Genomic DNA, 24,428 nt, shown 5'->3' with positions numbered 1-24,428 from the left:
TTTCAATTTTTTGGCTTTATTGTTATTATATGCATATATATTTAGTAATCATTAGCGTAAAAAATATCATTAAACAATATTAGTGCCTAGCTTTCAATCATGAATAGTATCTACAACTTATTGTTTACAAAATATTGCAATTCAGAAAAAAAAAACCTTTAATTTATTTTTATATCAACTAGGCATGCAGAGAAATTTTTAAATTTTTATTATAATAATAGTATGCAAAAGCCAGTCGATCTTTAAATATAAGTTTAGTTTAGAGTATAAGAACGTCTGTATTTATTTTTTTAGGAAGATATAAATAAACATTTTCATTATTATAGTAAAATACATGCACAACCTAATGACCAAAATATTAACGTATTTAATTAGAGAATTCATTAGAGTACCTGTTTTATGTGAAACTGGACCACTAGGGGGCGGGGCTTTTGGTTCTGATGTTTTTTGTTTTTCCCCATACGGTAGCAGTGGGATAAGTCAGATTTATTTATTTTTACAGAAAGTTTGTCATTAAATAATGTCGCAACCATATTAAATGGATCAGAGGAAGACTCCTCTAATGTGCACTGACTGATTTTAAATTAAGGTTTTGCCCTTTATTTGACATTTTTTTTCTTATCCTTCACTTTACAGGGCTTATAGAGGCACTACATAACTGCACTGTGATAGAAGAAACTAAATTTTTGACCACTGGATTACAAAATTTAATAACAAAGGTAGGAGCACAAACAACTAATGCTTACTACTCAAGCGCCATCTCCAATCCCAAGTCTCTAATACGACTTAAGTATTAGAGACTTAAGTCGTACCGTTTTTATTTAGGCTCCATAAATTGATACAAAAGACTTAAGTAAAAAAAAAAAATCTGGTCTGGTAATAGAGTCTTAAGTTTACATAAGACCTTCGTACCAAAACACTGTAAAAGGAAAGTAGTGTCATAATGACTTAAGTCAATTTAAGTCCTTTATATCAAAACGTTATTTTTAAATTTAAAATTGCATTGCTGACTTAAGACTTTCGTATCAATTTATCATTATTATGTATGTGGAATTTACACGTGGTTAGAAGTTTATGTGTAGTCGTTGTTTGTTTATCGTAAAAAATCGTTAACATGAGTGCAAGAAGTAAACTTATTTTGCAATTGGCAAGAAAATGTGAAGAAGCAGGTAAATATCATTGTTATAATTTTTAAAAAATTGTCTTATGTTTATTATTAGTAAAGTATTTTAATACGACATAACATAACATCATTATAAATTTACAAAAATATAAATTATTAATTCCAGTTATTTCACACTCCCATACACCGGATAATGATCACGAAGAAATGCCTAATACTGATCACCCAAGTTACAAAATTTTAATGCCTTCTCCAACTGTTAATTCGGATTTTTCAAATATTTTGGACTTTGATGATAATTTTTTGGGTGAAAATTATATACAGTTGGATACAGCAAGTAATAAAGGTGAATGCTTTTAAAACGGTATAGTAAAAGAACCATTTTTGCTTGTAATTTTATCGTGTATGTTACTGACTAATTTTACATTTCTAGTTATCGGCGATACAATAAATAAAAGTTTAGCTGTGTCGCTAAGAGAAGATCAGATCCTAGACATAGGGTCTGTAACATCATCGCCAGCCCTTTCACTGACGGCAGATTTGACAGCTATCTTAAATTCAGATGACAGTTGTGCAGATAAGGACTATTTACCTGGACAATCTGAAAGTGAAAGCAGTGACGACAATATTGATTTATTGCGCATTCAGAGAAAAATAAGTCGTTCAAAGGCTAATATTTCCTCTACTAATATTCAATGTAGTATGTTAAGTTTTTAGATCGTTATATTTTTTAAATTTTAGAATCACAAGAAAAACTGAACATAACTGATCAAGCTGGATCTAGTGCTTCCTCAACAATAATTGGAACAGAAAAGGCAAAAGTTCATATGGATAAACCATTAAAAAAGTGGTCCCGAGTTGTAAGAAAAGAGAGAACTGAAAAAATTCATTTTGGACAAAGTTACGAGAATATAAGCGGTAAAATGGTAAATGCGAGATATCTGAAGCCTTTAAAAGATTGTAGAAAAAAATACCCACAACCCTAAATGAAGACGTTCGAAAAAAATTTTTTAATGAATATTGATCCTTAGGATCCCATAGCAAAAAGGTAGCATAAGGGTAAGTCGTAAAAGAAAACGTGACTCTTCAAAAAATAGAGAAGTAACTTACGAATATATTTTTGAAATAAATGGAAAAAGAATATCTGTATGCAAAGATTGTTTTTGTATAAACTTTGGATAAAAAGGAAAAGTTTATAAAAGAGGTTTTAAAAAACAAAATGCAAAGCACTTCTGGTTGAAGATTACTGTTGAAGATCAAAGAGTTATAACACCTTCCGTAAATAAAAAATCTAAACAGGAATTAAATGAAGTGCGTACACATATTAAATCGTTCCCTTCTCACGAGAGTCATTATACAAGACGTACAAATGATAAAAGGTACCTACCATCGCACCTAAATCTGCGAATTAGGTACGATCTGTACAAAGAAGGAAGGCAAAATCCCGTGGGAAGAACGGATATAACAAATTAAAACTATCGTTTAAAAAGCCATATGTTGATACCTGCTATAAATTCGACACTCTTAGTATGCAAATACAGGTTGATTCTAAATCAGGAAATAAAGAAGATGAAATTCATTTACAAAAAAACTTGAATTGCATCACAACCAAGCTAATGCTGCATTCGAAGCAAAAACTAAAGATAAGATGGAAGCTAAAATAAATCCCCATAAAAATGCTTTAGTTTTGATCTCCAGCAGTGCCTTCCAACACTCTTTATAACTTATTCAGTAGCATTCTATAAACGTCAGCTCTGGATGTATAATTTAACAGTGCATGATAGCAATGGAGAATCGACGCATTACATGTGGCATGAAGCATTGGCTGCTCGGGGAGGTAATGCAATTGCTTCCTGCTTGTACACTCACATTAAAAATTTGCCCAATGATGTAAATAATATAACTTTTTACTCCGACACATGTGGTGGACAAAATTAGTTGAATTAAAAATCACAAAACAAGTAGCTGCCGACAATAAATACTTGAAAGTTAAACGAATAAGTATACCTTAAAAATGTTAGAACATGCTCAACTGGGTCACATTATACACACACACTGATTGTTCCTCCTTACTTTTTTCATTATTTTTTGTATTTGAATAATATGTGATTATTTTTTATAAATTTGCGGTATGTCAGATTTTTAAACCTATATTTTACCGTTCAGTGTATGTGTATAATTGTGTGTGTGTGTGTATATGTGCGAGTTGGTCGTGTTTTAACCTTTTTAAGGTATTATTCATTTAACTTTAATGCCTGATGATGCTCTTAGGAGCGAAACACGTGTCACCACTTTAAGTATAATTATTTAATAAAATTTTTCAAGATTGAGACTTTGTGTTGTTTTCTTTGATCTAGGGGAAAATTCTTTATGACAATCGGGCAGCCTTTCACGACAACATTAAATTATACAAAACATATTTCATTCAAAAAATATCGATAATTATAATGCACTTGTGCAACTACCCCCAATTCAAACTCAATCATTTTACTTGCTGTTTAATTTTTAGTTATTTATTGGCAAAAATTGTGTCAAAAATCATTTTTCCTTTTAAGATCTTAGTTACTTTTACTCAGATAATTTTACTTAAAAAAAGTAAGAGAGAGAGAGAAAAAATTATTTACTATTTATAAAAATTGTCAATAAGGACCCACCTAATAAGGTCTACCTGTCCAATTTCTTTACCAACAGGAATTCCTTAGAATTCCACTTTTAATGGGTGCATGTGTGTGGCGGCCCATTGGCCAAATTCAAAAAGAATTTTTATAGAAAAGGTTCTTCTTGCGGCATCTTTTAAATTTGCTGGAATGCGGCTTTAGGTTCCTACCTGCGCATATATATCGAATTTGTGTGTGAAGAAAACTTAAACTAATCAGCTAATAAAAAAGATATGCATTATACAGGGTGTTTCATAATTAGTGGGACAAACTTGGAGGGGTCGTAAAGCACCTCAAAATAATCAAGTTTACCGAATTCCACATTAAAAGCAAGTAATTTTTTTTCCTTATAAAAAATACCGTAATTGAGGCGGGTCATTTCAAAGTGCGTCTTGTCCACTTTTTTTCAAAATTGAGCTTGATACCTATATCAAAAATATACGTTGACATTTTGCAGCTGAAACACATAATTTTCGTCCAAATTGCTTCTAATCCCATTAAAAATGCATTCATATTTTGCGTGTTATTCCAAAACGCTTCTTATCCGCGAGAGGTGTTGTTTCAAAGCGAGTCATATTCAACTAACTAATCACAAAGTCGGATTTTCAAGCGCGAAATCTAACGTGGACATTATTATTATTGTAGTTATAATGACGTCTTTGTTGTGGTGCGTTTTTTATTCCTATCGTCATTAATGTTTGCAACTTTTTACGCGATTAAGACGTTAGCAGAGTGGTCATTTGTAAAATTTAATAATGACGGAAGAAACTATTAAAGCTGTACCACGTGGTGGAGGACGAAAAAAAATATCCGATCCAAATTTGTGGGAGAAGAATATTAAAAAAGAAAATAGGTAAGGTTTGTTATTCCTAGTTTTTTGTTGTTTTTTTTTGGGTACATTATTAATTTGGTTAAGGGTTATTAGTTATTGTTAGGTCTTTTTAGTTAAGATTTGTTTCAACTTTTTAGGTATTCTGCGAATAAACCACAGGTTTACCCGACTTGTAATCACTCCACTAAAGCTACTTATCGATGCCATTCACTAAAAATGATAGACGTGAAACATTTTCATGAAGTTAAGAAAAAACAGGTACAAGATGCATTTATTTTAAATACAGGGTGTCCATTTATAAACTGACACATTTTAACTGCTTATAAGTCGAGAACGAAAAATAAAAACAATGTGCGGTTTTCACAGAACTTCATCAATAATTTTAAAGTTTTTTTTGACAGTGTTGCCAAGTTTCAAAATTTACTTGAAATAGGAGGAAAAAAATGATGATTTTCAAAGGCCGATTTCTCAAGAATTTTAAATGTAACACCCTGTACTTTTTAATTTTACATGAAAGCCTGTTAAATCCCCTTTCCGAAAATGTATAAATTGTCTTAAATTCACAATTTTTCTTACAGAACCAATTTTAGTAAATGACACCTTTTTGAAAATTTTCTTACAATAAATACCTATTAAATTATATTCTCGATATCAAGTGATAACAATAACAATTGTAGCTTGTCAAGGAGGTACACAATTTGTTTTGTGGGCTTCAACTACTGTCAAATCTTTCTAACGTCATTCGTTGAGCAGTCCCAATAATTTGATTTCTATATATATTTTTGCATTTTTTAAAGATTTTGAAAGGTTTAAATATGTTTACCACCCGGGAAAAAGCACGTTGCGTGTTATTATTTAGTGAGTGCAAATCAGTTACGCAGACGAGAAGAAGATTTAGGCTAATTTTTGAAAGGGCTCCACCTTCACGCAATTCTATACTTCATTGGGTACGCCAATTTTCCCAGGAGGGAACAGTTAAAAGAAAAGTTAGAACAAACCTAAATGCACAAGATAATCTGTTGGATGATATTTTGCTGGTAAAAGAAGTGTTGTCCTTAAACAATAACCAAATATCTATTAGGAAGATAGCTCAAACGACAAATATGTCAAAAAGTGAAGTACATAAAATTCTAAAAATAATTAAGTTTAAACCCTACAAAATTCAAACTTTCCAGAAAATAGAAAATCGCGCCCTTGAAAAAAGATATTTAATGTGGGAAACACTACTAGATCTTTTTAGAAATGAGCCGGATACCAATTTAATAATGTCTGATGAGGCAACATTTCACATCAGTGGTCGAATAAATAAGCATAACTGCCGAATTTGGGGAGATGAAAATCCTCGAGTGTATAACGAATTTGAAAGAGATTCTCCTAAGCTGAACGTTTGGTGTGCAATATCGAAATCTAAAATTTATGGGCCATTTTTTTTTCAAGAAGCAACAGTGAATGGAAACAATTACACCGATATGTTGGAAACATTTTTTTACCTCAACTTCAGTAGGAAGGAATTTTAGACACGGTCTACTTCCAGCAAGACAGTGCATCACCACACTTCTCCAGGGTCGCAAGGGATTCCTTAGATATTACTTTTGGAAACAGATGGATAGGGCGAGCAGGTCCAATCGAGTAGGCACCTTATTCTCCCGATCTAACCATTCATATTAAGATTTTTGTATATGGGGATATGTAAAAGACTGTTGCTACAATCCAACCCCAAGAAATTTGGATGAACTGCGCAACAACATAGTAAACGTTTTTAACCAAATTACACTGCGAATGCCTAAAATGCCTAAAACGCCTTCGGCAACTTATTTATCCGTCTGCATTTGTGTTCCGAGCATAATGGGGGTCATATTCTAAATTAAAATTAATTTCTTCAATTTTTTGTTGTTAAAACTGTTGTTAATAGTTGTAATTTAATACGTAGAATAAATACTTTTTATAGACATGGCGATAGTGCAAATTATTTATTTATGATCATGCTAAAGCGATACATAGGCAATTACCAGAAAATGTTCATCAATTACCGAATATGTATTGTAGGAAAATTTTCAAAAAAGTGTCATTTACTAAAATTGGCTCTGTAAAAAAAATTATGAATTTATGAGGATTTAACAGGCTTTCATGTGAAATTAAAAAGTACAGGGTGTTACATTTAAAATTTTTGAGAAATCGGCCTTTGAAAATCATCAATTTTTTCCTCCTATTTCAGGTAAATTTTGAAACTTGGCAACACTGTCAAAAAAAACTTTAAAAATATTGATGAAGTTCTGTGAAAACCGCACATTGTTGTCGTTTTTCGTTCTCGACTTATAAGCAGTTAAAATGTGTCAGTTTATAAATGGACACCCTGTATAATAAATTTGAAATATATTGATATAAGAAAGCCAAAACGTGACAGAGCTACAAAACCAACCTCACCAAGAAAACAAATTACAATAAATTATTTTGTCAAAGTGTACAATACTAATAAGTTCCATATACAGGTCTGTCAAAAAACTTTTTTAGGCATTTTACATGTAACAAAGAGCAGAGTTCAAAGGATTGCTAATCACTATATTAAAACTGGTAAAATGCCTGTTGAAAAAAGAGGTGGCGCTAGATTAAAGGAATTAAATATAGTGAAAAGAAACTCTGTGAAGGCTTTTATTGAAAGATTAAAAGGTGTAGAAAGTCATTACTGTAGAGGTAATAGTATGAGACAGTACCTTTCTTGTGATCTTTCTATTAAAAAAATAATGGACATGTACAATAATACTGCGCCCAACAATTTAAAGGTAAAAAGAAGTTTATTTAGAAAAATTTTCACACAAGATTATAATATTGGCTTTGGGTCACCAGTTACCGATGCTTGCTCAAAACGTATCTCTATAAAACATTTTATGACTTTTAGAAGAAAGAGAAAGATGGGATGTTGGTACGGTAGGCAACTATATACTTATAATTTTTCTGTTGTAAAAGGGACGTCTTCTTCTCAATTAACAAAAACAAACGTATTTTCGTTCACCTGAATGGAGCACGAATACCAAAAAATCTTAAATGAAATCGCGTCTGCAGTATTTTACTTGCATTTATTGATGTGAACAACATTAAGAAACTAAGACTTTGTGCAGACCGATGCGGAGGACAAAATAGAAACTTAGTAATGGTTGGCATACAGGGGCCGTATTTTTGAAACCATTCGACTTTGATTCGCATACGAAATTAGAGGATTTCGCACGAAAAATCGACATTCGTATTTTCGACCGCTTCGTATGCGAACATTTTCGCATGCGGTGTCTCGAATGGGTATATACCATTCGAATTTCAAAGTTCGTGTGCGATTCTGCCGCCTGTCTTGTTTTGATTTTAAACTAGCTTTGTTTTTTTCTTAATTTGTGAGTTGGTTAAGTTTTTTTGTAGTGTTTTTTTCTTGTTTATTGAAAAAAAAATAAGAATAATCAAATAGCAAGATTAAACAATATTGTGCAAAGAATGTATGTACTCTTCATTTCTTGACCCATTTGAAATGTATTCAGATTCTCAATTTAATAATATAGATTAAACAAGCCTATTACGATAGAATGATTAAGCCTATTAAGATGATGTGCTCTTTATGTGCTCCAGAGACTGTGTAAGTGTGTAATCTGTCCGCTAGTTTTATCCACAAGGCTTGTGCAGTTTTAGCCGAAAAATTTTGGGTGAATTTGCCCGACTTTAATTCCGGGTGCTCTTCCATAAATGAAATTAGTTCTTTCTTTCGCTCGCTCGACACAAAACCGCAATATTTTTTATTTTTTGAATTCATTTAAAAAAAAAAGTCAATTCGCAAAAACCCAAGAACCGCCATGAAAAAACCTCAAAATTCCCTGATGTTTTTAAACTTAAATTTTAGGTTAGGTTAAAGAAAGAAAAAAAGAAAGAAAGAAAATGTGCTATATTACGAAAGAATAATCTTGTGTACAAGCATCCTACAAGCTAAAAAAACAAAACACAAATACAATTTCAAAAATTGACAAAACAATGAACAAAATTAAACACAAGAAGACAAAACTTTTTGAACATACTTAAATTAGAGATAACTAAATAAAACAATCAATTACTAAATAAAGGTAAACTTGTTGACAAAACTAGAGAAGAAAAAAGGAAAAAAAGAAAACTTTCCAACATGTCCAAGGTTAAAACTTATCATTAAAAAAGTCATCCAGGTTATAATATGCCTGAGCCAATAAAAGCGACTTTAATTCTCTTTTAAATTTCTTAACATCCGATATATGTCTAACACACAGAGGAATGAAGAGGGGCTTGCAAGAATCTCTTAACTTAGCAGAACACAGGTATCTAACTGCTTTTTTTTTGAATAACAAAGATAATGTTAAGTAGCCCCTTATTGGTTAAACCCCAAAAAGGCAAGCCATACCGAATATGAGATTCAATAAGTGAAAAGTACACTGAACGTACAACCACCCCTCCCAGCTCTTGTTTTGCCATTCTTACTGCGCAACATCCAGAAGATAATTTCCCAGCTAAATGTAAAATATGATCTTCAAACCGAAGCCGACCATCAATGGTAATTCCTAGGAACTTGCAGCACTCTTTATTCTGCAAGAGGGAATTTTCGTCAAACATCAGACCCTGAACATCGCATTTAAATCCCATAATAGACGTCTTTCTTACGTTAAACACGAGCCTGTTGGAAGCACACCACCCTGATAAAATCTGAAGGTCTTCAAGGATACAAGTCTTAATATAGTCAGAATTTTTATGGCTCCATAGTATGGTGGTATCATCAGCAAACTGAACCACCTTGCCCTGCAGTTTCAATGAACTCAAGTCATCCACATACAGTAAAAATAACAGTGGTCCCAACACTGAACCCTGGGGAATGCCGCATTTTAGGGATCTAGAAGCAGACAAACGCCCAGACACTGAAACCTTCTGAGTACGATTTGATAGATAGGACTCAAGCCATCGCAACGCTACGCCTCTAAAACCATATTTATCGAGCTTAGATAACAGTATTCCATGATCCACACAGTCAAATGCTTTGGATAGATCACAAAACACTGCCGCCGATGACTCTCCAGAATTCAAGGACACATAGACGCTCTCCAAAAAGCTAAAAACAGAATAAAAACTAAAATCTAAATCTTTATCGTCTTCATCCCGGTTGACACGGCCTCCAATAGCACTCAACTTTGCTACGTTGCCACTACATTTCATGTTCGCATGCGAATGAAATTTCGAATGCTGTTCAAAAATGCACTTTTTAATTCGTGTGCGAATTTTACCGCTCGACTTTGTTCGCATTCGAAGATTCTCGCATGGTTTCGAAAATACGGCCCCTGGTCTACTATTTGAGTAAAATTTCTTCAATTTCTTTAAAAGAAATTGAATTAGTTTTTCCAGTCAGGAGTCACTCTTTTTTACCATCCGACCGTGTGTTTGGCAGAATAGAGAAAAAATTAAGAAAGATGCCTACTATAACAAACCCAAACACCTATTTAGAACTCTTTGCAGATAAAGCAACTGTTTTTAAATTAGAAGATTGTCAGGTACGAGATTGCCGAAAAACAGCTAAAGAGTATTTTAAAGGAGTGCAGTCGTGGCATTTTAAAATATCTCAATGTAAGAGGATCATTCTTACGAAGAACAAGAAAGGAGATGTGACAGTGAGAGGAGAGGAATTCTATAGAAGTGATTTTGGCAAGTCTGCGAGTATATGGAAGCGCGGACAAAATTGTTCCAACATAAGTCTTTGCAATCGTCCAAAAGGAGTGCCCATGAAACCTGCGAAAGTTAAAGATATTCAAACCTTATTAAACTCTCATTTTGGTGACCAGTGGATGGATAATTCTGAGTGTGAGTTTTTTTGAAACTTAATGGAAAGCTGTATTACATCGGAAGAAATAATGGAAAACTCTGATACTGTCCAAGAGGAAGAAGATGATAACTTTTGCCAATTATCAGAGGAGCCTAAAGACCTTAAAATTTAGTTTTTTAAAGCGTTTTTTTGTTAACAACCAAAGTTGATAAATTAAAATTTGTCATACGAAATAAAATGTTTAATTTAGTTTAATGCTGGCCTTTTGTTTTATTTTGAGTTTAAATAAACTAAAAAAATATGGGTATAATACTACAAGATTTGTCTAATTTGTTATTCCATAATGCGTCTAATCCACAGCGGTGTTCTAAAATGCATCTTGTCTAAAATTCAATTTTATTTTTAAGGCATTCCAAGCAAAACTGATTTATGGGACAATCTTTGTACATTTTCGATTATCAAAATGTATAATATTAAAGTGTTAATTTAAGCAACTATGCTGGTAAACCTCAACTTATTCGTTTTTTTCAATCTGCCAACAATTCTTCAAAGTGGACAAGAATCACTTTGGAATAACCCGCCTCAATTATTATCAAACAGATGAAACTAAAAATTTAAATTTTAGCGATAAATAAATTTCGAACAAAGGATATTATTTTTGTATGCAAAAACGGCAAGTAGGAGAAAACAAATGTAGGAGACGAAATTTATTCTAAATTAAATTAGGATTTAAATACTGTTTTTATTTAAAGAAAAAACAGTGGCGCACCTTCTTTTCGTCATCGGACCAACTTTTTTTTAAAGAGTTTACTAGGTTCTAACCCGCATGGATGCCACTAATAAAAGAAAAAAATAAATTATGTACTAAAAAATAGTACTAGATGCATAGAAACTCTGCAGGGAAAAATATCTGCAGGGATGTCAGATTTATCACCCTGTATCTCAAAATCTAATCATTTTCAGATTTTAAGACCCTCTACGACCCCTCCAAGTTTGTCTCACTAATTATAAAATACCTTGTATATGGGAAGGATGCTAACTCGGTGCTTTCTGACTAGTGTGAGGTAATGATTCGGGTCCACTCAGTTTTTTAGAGCAAAAATGACATTCTAGGGGCGAAAGTCCCTTATGAAAATATAATGCGCGTATTTTTTTTTCAATCAGGAATACGTTAACAACGTATTTAGGTCGAAACAACAACGTCCATTTACTATTGTACACAGACCGTTGCTTTTTAGAGGAACTGAACCAAAAACTATATTCATGCGGGAGGAAGATGGACTTCCGACCTATTTCCGTTAAAAAAACAACGACCGGCCTCGAATGATTTCTCCCCCATTTGGCTTATGAAAGGTCCAACGAGAAGGCAAATTATGGACTTGAAAGTTGCATAGGAATTTTAACAGTGAAGAAATATCGACAAAAAAAGTAAATTTTGGATTTATGGGACGTTTTTTTAATACACAAGAATTATTTTTTTATTTGATGCCTTATACTGGATATGCCAAATTTGAGGGCTAATGCAAAGTTGCATAATTTATATGCTCATATTAAAATACTTTAAAAATTGATTATTTCAAGAAAACTTAAAGACAAAATTTAGACTGAAAAAAATATTTTTCACCTTATATGAAGCCGTGAAGTAAAATAACATGACGCTTTTTTGTGGCCTAATTTTGTGATTTAAAATTGGTATGACATTTCGTTTGTTCGTGTTTTCTTATAGGCGTATTAAAAGCTTTTTGTTAGTAAACAAACAACAGCAAAACCAGATAAATTCATTATAAAATTCCGACATATTTCCAAAAAACATGCCAATATTATCAAAATAAATTATAGTGTACATAAAAGATTTGATATTACAGGCCATTTTAATTACATTTAATTACATTTTTTAATACTTTTGCGAAGAGTAATGGAAGGGCTTTTTGGAGTACAGCAAAAAAACTTCATCTTACATCTAAAAATAATCAAATAGACATTCCGGAAACTCTTAATAACGCCACTCATATACATGATTTTTTTTTAGAAACAGATAATGAGCCTAATACAGTACCAAATCATCTCATTGACTTTTATAAAAACAACAAACTAATTACTCATATTAATTTAAAATTCAAATTAATTACCCATGAAAATTTGTTTAAAATTATTTCTAAAATAAAATCTAATACTGTTGGCGAAGACCTTTTATCAATAAGGGATATAAAATTGTGTCTACCCTTTTGTGCGGATGCTATTGTAAATGTTATTAATTCTTGCATATTAACTTCAACTTATCCAACAATCTGGAAAACAGCAACAATTTTACCACTACCTAAAACTAACGATCCAAAAACCCTTAAAGATATAAGACCAATTAGTACACTTTGTCAAATGTCAAAAATATTTGAAAAGCATATCTACTCACAAATTGAGTCATTCATAGAACAGCAAAATATAGTCCCAACCTGCCAATCTGGTTTTAGAAAGAATTTTAGCACAACATCAGCACTAACTAATATCCTCAATGATATAAAAGAAAATCAAGAACAAACAAATAGTACTATACTTTTAGATTATAGTAAAGCTTTCGATACGGTACATCTTGAACTGTTATTAGTAAAATTAAAGTATTACGGATTCTCTACAGATGCATTAAATTTGTTACAAAATATTTTAACCTTTAGGTATAGTTACGTAAGTACAAAAAAAAACTCTACACTAATAAAGTCGGATCTCAAACTTGTCAAAAAGGGAGTACCTCAAGGATCCGTCCTTTCTCCTCTGTTATTTGCCATTTATGTAGCAGATATGTACAGGAGTGTTAAATTTTGTAAATTCAATCAATTTGCCGATGACACCCAACTTACTATACCTGTAGTGAAGAGTAATGTGATAGAAGCTAAAGAAAAACTTAGACTTAGACCAATTATTCTTATATTCAAAGAACCATAATTTAAAATTAAACGCAAATAAATCTAAAATTCTTATAATAAACAAAGATAAACAACTTCGTGAACAAATTGAACAAATATTTCAGGTATCTTTAAATAATAATAATACTATACCAGTCGTTCAAAATGCAAAAAATTTGGGGGTTATTTTTGACACAGACCTATCTTTTCAACAACACATAAATAGTAAACTTTCCACTGCATATTTAAGACTTAAAAATATTAATTATAATAAAAAGTATCTACCTCAAAAACAAAAATATTTTTTATGTAACTCTCTGGTTCTGTCCCTGTTTGACTATTGTGATGTTGTCTATGGTGACTCGCTATCATTGGTAACTAAAAGATCCATTCAAAAGATGCAAAACTGGTGTATGAGGTTATCATATAATATATCTTATAGAGAGCAGATAACGCCCTATCTAAATGAATTTAAAATTTTAAATATGGCCAACAGACGAAAACAACATTTTTACTGTTTCATACACAGAGTAATAAGTACTGGCAAACCCCCCTACCTTTTAGAAAAATTTAAACCGCTTCCAAGAACTACTTTAGGGCTACAGCGTACCGCCAATGACCAAAGCTATATTGCTATTAAAATGTGGAATAGCTTGACACAAGTCCTTAAGAATTCAAAATTAATGTTTTTTAAAAATTCAATAAATAAGATCCTATTGGAAGAACAGACTAGGTTATAAGTTTTAAAAGTCACATAAATAAATTTAAGTACTTAAGATCAATATTATAATAATTTCGATGTTGAGATTTTTTATTTTTTATTTAATTTTTTATTTTTTTATTTCATATTGTTTCTAATATTCTGCCACGCCCTGACTTATCCCTAAAATCCAACTGTCATCAAGACTCGTCTTCCTTCTGCGCGCTCCCATTCTCTTCAGAACTCTTACTTTTAATTTGTCTTTTTGTTTTTTGTTTTCTTTTGTTTTTTTTTTTTTTGGGAATTATTTTATTAAGTAGTTTTTTATTTATTTCTCTTTGCATACTTTATATGTACTATTTTTTTAATTAATTTTTTTTATTTATTATTGTAGCTATTTATTAGGTTAAGGGTCCTTTCGCAGGCATCCGCTCAGCGGTCACTGTTACCGGTTTTGTAATTGTGAATTGGTCCTTAATTTGAATTTGAATTTGAATTTGAATTTGAATTTGAATTTGAATTTGAATTTGAATTTGAATTTGAATTTGAATTTGAATTTGAATTTGAATTTGAATTTGAATTTGAATTTGAATTTGAATTTGAATTTGAATTTGAATTTGAATTTGAATTTGAATTTGAATTTGAATTTGAATTTGAATTTGGATTTGGATTTGAATTTGAATTTGAATTTGAATTTGAATTTGAATTTGAATTTGAATTTGAATTTGAATTTGAATTTGAATTTGAATTTGAATTTGAATTTGAATTTGAATTTGAATTTGAATTTGAATTTGAATTTGAATTTGAATTTGAATTTGAATTTGAATTTGAATTTGAATTTGAATTTGAATTTGAATTTGAATTTGAATTTGAATTTGAATTTGAATTTGAATTTGAATTTGAATTTGAATTTGAATTTGAATTTGAATTTGAATTTGAATTTGAATTTGAATTTGAATTTGAATTTGAATTTGAATTTGAATTTGAATTTGAATTTGAATTTGAATTTGAATTTGAATTTGAATTTGAATTTGAATTTGAATTTGAATTTGAATTTGAATTTGAATTTGAATTTGAATTTGAATTTGAATTTGAATTTGAATTTGAATTTGAATTTGAATTTGAATTTGAATTTGAATTTGAATTTGAATTTGAATTTGAATTTGAATTTGAATTTGAATTTGAATTTGAATTTGAATTTGAATTTGAATTTGAATTTGAATTTGAATTTGAATTTGAATTTGAATTTGAATTTGAATTTGAATTTGAATTTGAATTTGAATTTGAATTTGAATTTGAATTTGAATTTGAATTTGAATTTGAATTTGAATTTGAATTTGAATTTGAATTTGAATTTGAATTTGAATTTGAATTTGAATTTGAATTTGAATTTGAATTTGAATTTGAATTTGAATTTGAATTTGAATTTGAATTTGAATTTGAATTTGAATTTGAATTTGAATTTGAATTTGAATTTGAATTTGAATTTGAATTTGAATTTGAATTTGAATTTGAATTTGAATTTGAATTTGAATTTGAATTTGAATTTGAATTTGAATTTGAATTTGAATTTGAATTTGAATTTGAATTTGAATTTGAATTTGAATTTGAATTTGAATTTGGATTTGGATTTGAATTTGAATTTGAATTTGAATTTGAATTTGAATTTGAATTTGAATTTGAATTTGAATTTGAATTACTAGAAAAAAAGTAAAATAGAAATTTTTTTCTGAATTTTTGTTTATTTCTAACAAAACCGAGCCCTTGCGTTTTTATGGTCCTACACACCGTTTTAGTGCAAAAAAATAAAATTCATATCAGAATTCTTTATTTTATTAGTTTTTTTTTTATTTCCCGAAAATTTTATGGTAATCTCCATAAAATAAATAATAATAATAACAAAGTCTGTACATGTTTTTGTTATATTTAGTGTCGGTGCATACCTACTATCTTATTTTTACGGTATGGAAATTACTTTTTTTAGGAGATCGGATCGGAAATCAATTTTTGCAGAAGGTGTCAGCCAAAATATTAGAGATAAGAGAGAACTCTGTTCTCGAGAATGATGGCTGTCCAGCTTATTTCGCTCGTACTGTAAGGGCTTTCTTAGATCAGATCTACTACAGCAAATGGATTGGTAGAGATCTGGACCACCTCTACCAGCTCCCTTGGCCAGCAAGGTCACCTGATCTGACATCTCTAGACTTTTTTGTCTGGGGCGCCATAGAACAGCTTAACAACACACCTCAACGCCTGTAACCAACCACAGAACAACATCTAAACCAACAGAGAAGACCTAGTTGATAGAGTGGTGGTGGCTGCGGAGTTTCAAAGATACGATCGCGTACATTTTGGGTCAACAGGTGCAGAAAATGTGTGGAAATGCATGGAGGATACTTTGAACATTGCTTGAATTGTTTTTTTTATTGCTTAAATTGTTCTTTTTAAGTTGGTTTTTATTTAAATTGTTTATTGTTTAGTTAAATTATTAATTTTTTCTTGTAATGATATTAAAATTTTCATTGTGACAAAGAGTTTTGAAGGATCCTTGTATGGATTTTATTTTTTTGCACGAAAACGGTGCGTCGGCGCACAAAAATGCAAGGGATTTGCTTTATTATAAATGAACAAAATATTTCGATTTTTTTTTTTAAACAGTGGCGTATCTTTTTTTTTATAAAAAGATTGACATACGTGCTACAACTATGTCCCTGGACCGATCAGGTCAAATCACCTGCAAGTTCTCAAAAAGTTATCTCTCCGCACCTATCATTTAAAATCTAAAAGTGTCATTCAAATCGCTATAAGCTTATTTAATACACAGGAAAAAAAACTATTTTTTTGACAAATTTTATTTCATTCTGGATCTGGGAAACGGCCCTCTTTCGACCATCGGTGTCCTATCTCAAACTACTTCTTTCTGGCTCCTGTATATACTCTGGCATTTTCGAATATTTGAAAAGAGACACCCTGTTTATATGCTTTTAACGTTATTGGCGAGTTCATTGAATAAGGTGGGTCTATAATATGTTGTAAACCTTTGACAAAATGAAGTTGACATATATGGGACACTAATATTGTTTTCCTATGAAGATCTTGTTAAATAGTTATGCCTTTCAAAATTAGCCAGGTCATTGATTTTTAGTGTATTATTTACTGAACAGTAAACATCCATAGTCCTAATGTTTAGGAGATATTATGACAAAAGCAAGCTTAGAATTGTGCTCAAAGCTCCATAGATAAGTTAGTTCTTGAACCATTTACCCATACTTTTATATTAAGACAGACGTGTAACGATTTATGGGTATTTTTCAACCTCAATTATATTTATCCAAAATATTTCTTATAATTCCCAACCGATTTCTTATAAATTAAATCTCTTTAATATTAGAAAAAAACCTTTCGATTTTAAATTAAATGGGCATTTGGCTGTGACTAATTCGTCGTGAACCCAATAAGACATAAAATGGGCGAAGCCTTTGAAAAGAAGCCAAACGGTGGTCGAGTCTCATTTCGGTCGATTTCATTTTGAAAAGGACACAAGACCAGCAGATGCTTTGAAATTATACTTTTAGATTTTTTTCCCTCTAAATTGGTAATTTTAAAAATCGTAATATATTCATAATGTATAGACGTTATAACAAGGGATTGTATATTACATACCTATTTAATAAAACCTTTCATGATTTCCCTTTTGGAGACAAAAAGTTTTACCTCTATTATTAGTTCTGTTAGTGCATCGTTCTGCAGGTGGTTGGTGTATCGAAAGGGTTACTAGTATAACAAAGACGTAAGAAAATAGGGACCGTTACAAGTTGCATACCCTATTTAATTATAAATGAAATTTCATATCTGTAGTGAGAGTAATCAATCAGCTAGTATCAGAATAGTAAAACAGGTGTGTGTACTGTAACCACTATTGTTTAATAAACACACTCCAATAATCTCAAATTGGAGAGCAAGGCAGGTGGAATGGAACATCAGTCAGCACCATCTACCAGTAATTTTAATTTTGTGTTCGAAAAAAAAACGCCCGGACCCGTCGATTTTTACTTCAAGTTGCGCATTTTTGTACGTGAAGTTTGTATATACAAGGTTGCTCAAAAATAAATTACGACCATCAACTTAATTTTTTCAAATGAAAGCACCTTTTTTTATTTCATTTTTGAATTTCGCGTGGAATTCTAGGTATGGTTCATGCATCATGTCCTATACCTAAAGTCAACAGTTATCGAAAAAAAGAAGACCAAACATTATTATTGAAGTTCACCTTACGAGTCACCTTATTTCTAAGAATTTTTATACAGAGCAAGATTCCATTCATTCGTGTTTTTTTATTGTTGGCTGGTGACCGTGTATTTTCATAGAAACTGTATGACAGTTATACGCCAAACAGATATTGTCAAGTGTGAAGTGTACGAGCAAAGGTGCGGTCTTCACAATGGTAAAGTTTACGGCACGAGAAAAAATAGAAATTCTGTGCATGGTTGGGTTTGGTGATAGAACACATACTCAAAGAGAAGCTGCTCAATTATTCAATGAAATCCATCCTGATCGTCCTCCGAGATGTCAAAAGGTGGTGAGTAGAATAGAGGCTAAATTTAGAGAATTCGGTCATGTTAGAGATCTGCCGAAATCTGGTCGTCCTGCTCGAGATGAAAATGAGCAACTTGACGTTTTGCTTTCTTTGGAAGAAAATCCATCCACTCCTCTGTCGCAGATTGGGGCAAATTTACACATGGCGAAATCTATAGTTCACCGAATAGTTAAAAAGCACAAATATCACCCCTACAAAGTTATTCCTGTGCAAGAGTTATTTGATGACGAATCTAAATAATAATTTTGTAACAAATATTATTTTTTCCTATGAAGCCACGTTCTGTTTGAATGGTAGTGTGAACAGACAAAATTATCGATATTGGGCAACAGAAAATCCGCATTGGATGATAGAGGTAAATACCCAATACCCTCAAAAACTAAATGTGCGGTGTGGAATAGTGCGCGGAAGAGTAATAGGTCCCTTTTTCTTTGAACAGACTTTAACGGGACAAGTGTATCTCGATTATCGCCAATTTGAATTAGTTCCAGCATTACTAACTTTATTTCCAAATCCATTGGACCCAGACTAACCTGACGAAGAACTATTTTTCCAGCAAGATGGCGCTCCTCCGCACTATGCTGCCACTGTGCATACATTTTTGGATGAAACCTTTTCCAATCGGTGGGTAGGAAGGAGAGGACCCATCGAATGGCCTGCTAGGTCGCCTGACCTAACACCAATGGACTTTTTTTTGTGGGGATACCTCAAGTCGAAGCTATTTGTTAATAGGCCAAATAATCTAGACGACTTGAAAGAGAGAATTCGCAGAGAAGTGCGCGCCATAACTCCGGCAATGATTGAAAATGTGCAACGAGACTTTAATGATCGCCTTGGATATTGTCGTAAGCCTAAGTCTATATAAGCCGTGAATGGCAACCATTTTGAACATTTAACTTAATTTTTGTTCTTTTTTTATTTGTTACATGCATCGTCTTTTTTTCGATAACTGTTGACTTTAGGTATAGGACATGATGCATGAAACATACGTAGAATTCCACGCGAAATTGAAAGATGAAATAAAAAAAAGGTGCTTTCATTTGAAAAAATGAAGTTGATGGTCGTAATTTATTTTTGAGCAACCCTGTATATACAAACTTCACGTACAAAAATGCGCAACTTGGAATAAAAATCGACGGGTCCGAACGTTTTTTTTTCGAATACACCCCTGAATTTTAAATGAATTTAGACATAACTTTTGGGATGCATTGTATAGGTGAACTTTAGAACTATTAATGCCAGGGAAATCTAGAAGTTACTTCCAGCTTTAAATGAAAATTTAATTTCAGATACAATGTTGCGACAATCCACCTCATTTCTAATAATTTTAAAAAGAAAAATCATGCATGTGTTTATCAGATTTTGAAATTTAATAAAGTTTTTTTTTTGCAAAACAATCAATCCCGATATCCGTTGGATGGCTGAGAAACCCAGGTTAACTCAAACCCCGCCAGGACAGCCTCATGATTACTGCACTTAATACTTTACAAGAAATAAATTTTCAATATTAGAACAAACATAATTTAAGGTCGATGAACAGGTACCAGTTTATCTTGTCCTAGATCCGACATGCACTTTCAAGTTAAAGTTTGACCAAATATCTTTAATGTAATTGTTGTTCACAGGAGTGTAATCAATGTGAAGATCCCTAATTAGAATAATGGACGCAAGGTAGTAATGCTTACAAACCTTCTTGAAATTTTACCAGGCAGCACACGGGAGAGCCATAAATACAAATCACGTGAACTTTCTACTACACTACTTCAATAGACTATAAAAAATTCTAAAATTTGTTTAACAATCAATTGGTCAAATTTATTTACATTAATAAAGTTAAATCTATCTCCGCCCTGCTGCTCACTAACAGTAGTGTTCTTACATGAATAAAACTAGATCTGCTTAATTTAGGAAGAATAGTGTAATTAGGTAAATAGATTCAGTCATCAAGCTTCAGTCAATGTTTCGTAATGCAAACTATAAATCAGGAAATTTTAATTCTTCTAAAAGAATATACAACTCATCCAATGTTTTTTTTATAGACTGAATATTTAGCAGGAAGCTGAACAACAGAATAGATCAGAGGAAAAATTTACCACAAAAAAGTGAACTCCGCAATAGAAGAGCTGTTATTATTAAAATTCACAGCAGAGTGAAGCTTACGATATTTACCTGTGATATGCATAAGCGAGACCCTAGACAAGTCAGGACCAAAATCGTAAGCATGATTAGCTTCCAATATTTTGTAAAGATCTATGTTAGTATTATGAAAACCAAACTTCTTAAATTTTTTTAAGAAAGTGTCTTTGGATACGTTCAATAGAAGTAACCAAGTTTTCGTAAAACGAGACTTTCAAACAACTTAATACATACACTTTGGTTAAAATTCTTAGTGCTTCTAATAACTCCAAGATCTTATATTTCTTTAACTTTAATACCAATATGATCAGCAGAGGTTAAACCAGCATCAAATAGTACATCCAGGTCTTTCTTGCTAGGGGTACCCAATTAGCAATTTTCCGACGCGACAACGTTGCAAATTGCAACGCAACGTTGCATTGTTACGTTGTCTTAACCGTAGAGACAATCCCGTTTTACACCAATTTGAAAGAGATTTTTTTGGTTGTCTCAACGTTACGCAGTGACTACCCGTTAACTTTCTACACGCTTTTGCAGCGTTTTTAGAGTTACTGATTTTTGGACGGATGGACGCCATAGGGACAGAAAAATTAATTACTTTTTCAACAATAAACTAATAGATAACTCCAGTAGGCATCTACTCCAAAAATACAACCTTTTTAATCCATCTTTTGAAAAGTCCTTATTATTATTTGTGTTTTATGTAGTTTAATATAGTGAATTATACGGGTAAAATACCCGTTTTGAAAGATTTACAAGCACTTAATTTATAAACGGAACACAGTTTACTATGAAAAGATGTTATTTTAGCCCTAAATAACAAGCGCGCCCTGAATTTATAGCGGATTTCGACAAAACAAATAATAATATTAATTTTTTTTATTGGTTACATAAGAAACCCGCTGTCGTTGTCCCTGGTTGGCCTGAAGCAAGAGGAAGAATGGATGGACCTAACCTAAAATCTTAATATTTCAATTATTGTTTGCACTTTATTGCGCGTATGCAGCACGTTTTTTTACAAACTTTAACGTTTACAAAAAATTCAAAAGCTCTTTGAAAAATATAAACTCAGAATGTAATGTTAACATTATATTCTAAGTTCTCATTGCTGCCGCTGCTGCTATATAAATCCTAAAAAATAAAACTTTATAAAATTTACCATTGTTTTCAAACTGGTTAGTCTTTTGTATAAAGAAAGGGGATAAAGGATATAGAAACCATGAAGAAAACCATTTACAAAAAGTAAAACCAGTATTTTAAACGTTAAATAAGTAAAATTTAATACAAACCTTTTCACTGCTATCTTCCGCCACTTCCATTGATTCTACATAATCCATATCAACTTCAGGTAAGCCATTTGTAGGCATTTTTGCTTCCATTGCAAGTTTTTTTTTGCGTATGTAGTAAGTTGCAGAATATTTAAAGCCTTTATATTTTTTCATTTTTTAAAGCAAAACGAAAATAATAAATCCCAATAATTCCAAGCAAAAAATGAATCATAAAAATAATGATTAAGTAGGTTATGTTGAATTGAATATTTTGCCCCCCTCTTATTCTCTCTAACTTTGCTTTTAATCATTTAAAATTATTAACGTGTCAAAAAGCCCCCTCTACAGCGAAAAATGCTGACCACAGACGATCACACAATGTAATACCAAAGTTTACACAATAGAATTCTATAGTTATAGTTTTTATAGAATAGCTTTACAGAATAGAATACTATAGTTATAATAATATTCTATTCTGTAAACTTTGGTAATACCCATTCGCTAACGATGAGGTAACGTTGTTCTTACTGCGTTTTTGATTCGAAAAATTGTACATGTCTGCACGTCGCTGTTTTAAGTGTAAATTACTGCTGCTTCCATCTATAGTAAAAAAATAAGTTGTAAAAACAGCAGAGTTTTACATACAGTTGCGATACAAGTGCAGTACGTTGAAGTTTAGTCGAAAATAAACGTCGTTACAAAACCAACTAAATTTTGCACTGAAAACAACGTTGCAACTAGTGAAAATAAGAGTAATCTCAACTTAGGTGACTGCAAATTGTTACTTGGATATTACATAAGAGTGAACCATCTTGTACACATGTTTCAAAGAACACTTTGAAGTGCAATCAGCAAACAAAATAGCGTTAGAATATTTGCACTGGTCATTTATTACCAATAAAATTAAATTATATTAGGAATAAAAGCCAAATTTGACCCTTGGGGAACACCCGATAGTAGTTCGATATTGTAGATCTTTGGGGTAGAAAACTATGTTATTGCTTGGATATATGGTGTCTGATATTCCCATTAAAGCTTTTCAAAAAGAACAATCTCCAGGACCTTAAAAATAACCTAAGAATTGAAATTGATCTATAGTTTACCACCTCCTGTTTTGAGCCACCCTTAAAAATGGGAATTATTTTAGTAACTTTATCCCTTTAACATTCACTGGGGAAGGTTCAAAATGCCATTTGCTGTAAAATAATATGGAAGAAAAAAAATCAGGAAACTCGTTATCAGAGTAGAAGAAGAACGTCATGGCTGAGAAACCTTAGAGAATAAATAGTTCTTAATGAACTGTTCTGTATAACTTACAAATAAAGTACCCATAGCTATGTTGATAGCCAACCTCCGCTATAGGAGAATGATACACGAAGAACAAAAAGAAAATTCTTAAAGTATATTTTAGTGAAACTACACTTATACGTCTCATGGTTATACAAAAAGTTGAATGATCATTAGCACCAAGATACGTATTAGGACTTAAAACTTCTTTCTTGCGGCTTGAGTCTACAAACAAATGTTATTTTCAAGAACCGCGGGAATGCTTACAGATCCGACAACCGAGGAGCATATTTACAGATGCTAACAGATTTGGACACCAGAGTGTTTAAGCTAGCGAGGTGTTGTAGTGGCTATATATGCACAGATACTAACGGAGACTTACACCAATTCAAAATACCTACTTGTGCGAAAAAATATTTATGTGATTGGGTATTATTACACAATTAAACGGTTTTGGAATATTAAAAAAATATATATATATTAAACGTAAAATAATATTAGGTTAATGAGCTTATCCATGCCCTTTAGCATTAGGTTGGTTCTGTGCAATGTTTCTAATCAGATTTCTAGTTCTTTTTTTACTTTTGATGTCTCAGTTTTAGATACACGTCCAGATTGAATCCTACGAGATCCGAAAGATAATCCATCACGATGTTTTCTTCTGCTGACAGCAGAAATGCAAAAATCAAAAAAAATTGAAGGATTTTCGATTTGGTTTAGCTTATTATTAAATAGTTTCAGTATTTTCGTCATATGTCTGCTTTGGTTAAAAATAATTATCTATGTTATATTTTTTATGTTATTATTTTCTCAAATTTGTTCAGTTCTTCTTCACAATTTTCGTCATCAGAAGGATCTTTTGACAAATTTTTGACCGAAAAATCCATGTTTGTATCGAAGAAGTTTTCATTGGATGTGATTTGTTGTTCAGGGGTAACTAGAAATCTAATTAGAAACATTGCACCAACCTAACGATAAAGAGCATGGGTCAGCCCATTAACCTAATATTATTTTATATTTAATATATATATTTTTTTAATATACCAAAACCGCTTAATTGTGTCACAAATATTTTTTAGCACAGGTAGGTATTTTGAATTGGTGTCAGTCTCCATTAGTATATGT

The 24,428-nt window shown here is 31.6% G+C and overlaps 2 protein-coding genes across 5 annotated transcripts in view; both read left to right on the top strand.

Annotated features, from left to right (window-relative positions):
• The window catches only part of LOC126739522 (methyltransferase-like protein 22), a 135,513-nt gene that overhangs the window by 86,802 nt on the left and 24,283 nt on the right, over positions 1 to 24,428 (top strand). The window contains exons 2-3 of one of the 4 annotated variants that reach the window (XM_050445265.1): positions 637 to 719; positions 20,652 to 20,827. The exons of 1 other annotated variant lie outside the window; for it this stretch is intronic. In XM_050445265.1, coding sequence (XP_050301222.1) covers positions 20,789 to 20,827 — 39 coding nt within the window. In that variant the 5' untranslated portion in view covers positions 637 to 719; positions 20,652 to 20,788. The remainder of the gene's footprint in view (positions 1 to 636; positions 720 to 20,651; positions 20,828 to 24,428) is intronic. 2 more of the 4 variants (XM_050445264.1, XM_050445268.1) reach the window with 2 other exon arrangements.
• LOC126739536 (uncharacterized) lies at positions 866 to 2,004 on the top strand. The gene is made up of 3 exons (XM_050445283.1): positions 866 to 1,169; positions 1,290 to 1,469; positions 1,557 to 2,004. The coding sequence occupies exons 1-3, from the start codon at positions 1,115 to 1,117 to the stop codon at positions 1,838 to 1,840; spliced, it is 519 nt and encodes a 172-aa protein (XP_050301240.1). The 5' UTR covers positions 866 to 1,114; the 3' UTR covers positions 1,841 to 2,004.

Source organism: Anthonomus grandis, chromosome 8 (assembly GCF_022605725.1).
Source record: "Anthonomus grandis grandis chromosome 8, icAntGran1.3, whole genome shotgun sequence".
NCBI classification, from domain to species: domain Eukaryota; kingdom Metazoa; phylum Arthropoda; class Insecta; order Coleoptera; family Curculionidae; genus Anthonomus; species Anthonomus grandis.
The sequence above is the reverse complement of the archived record's forward strand: the minus strand, read 5'-3'. Positions and strand labels throughout refer to the sequence as shown.

Bases quoted from the DNA above. Each gene is read 5' to 3' on its own strand.
- LOC126739536 (XM_050445283.1), top strand. From the start codon at position 1,115: ATGAGTGCAAGAAGTAAACTTATTTTGCAATTGGCAAGAAAATGTGAA. The intron at 1,170-1,289 runs GTAAATATCATT...TATTAATTCCAG, and splicing joins AAGAAAATGTGAAGAAGCAG to TTATTTCACACTCCCATACA. The intron at 1,470-1,556 runs GTGAATGCTTTT...TTACATTTCTAG, and splicing joins GGATACAGCAAGTAATAAAG to TTATCGGCGATACAATAAAT.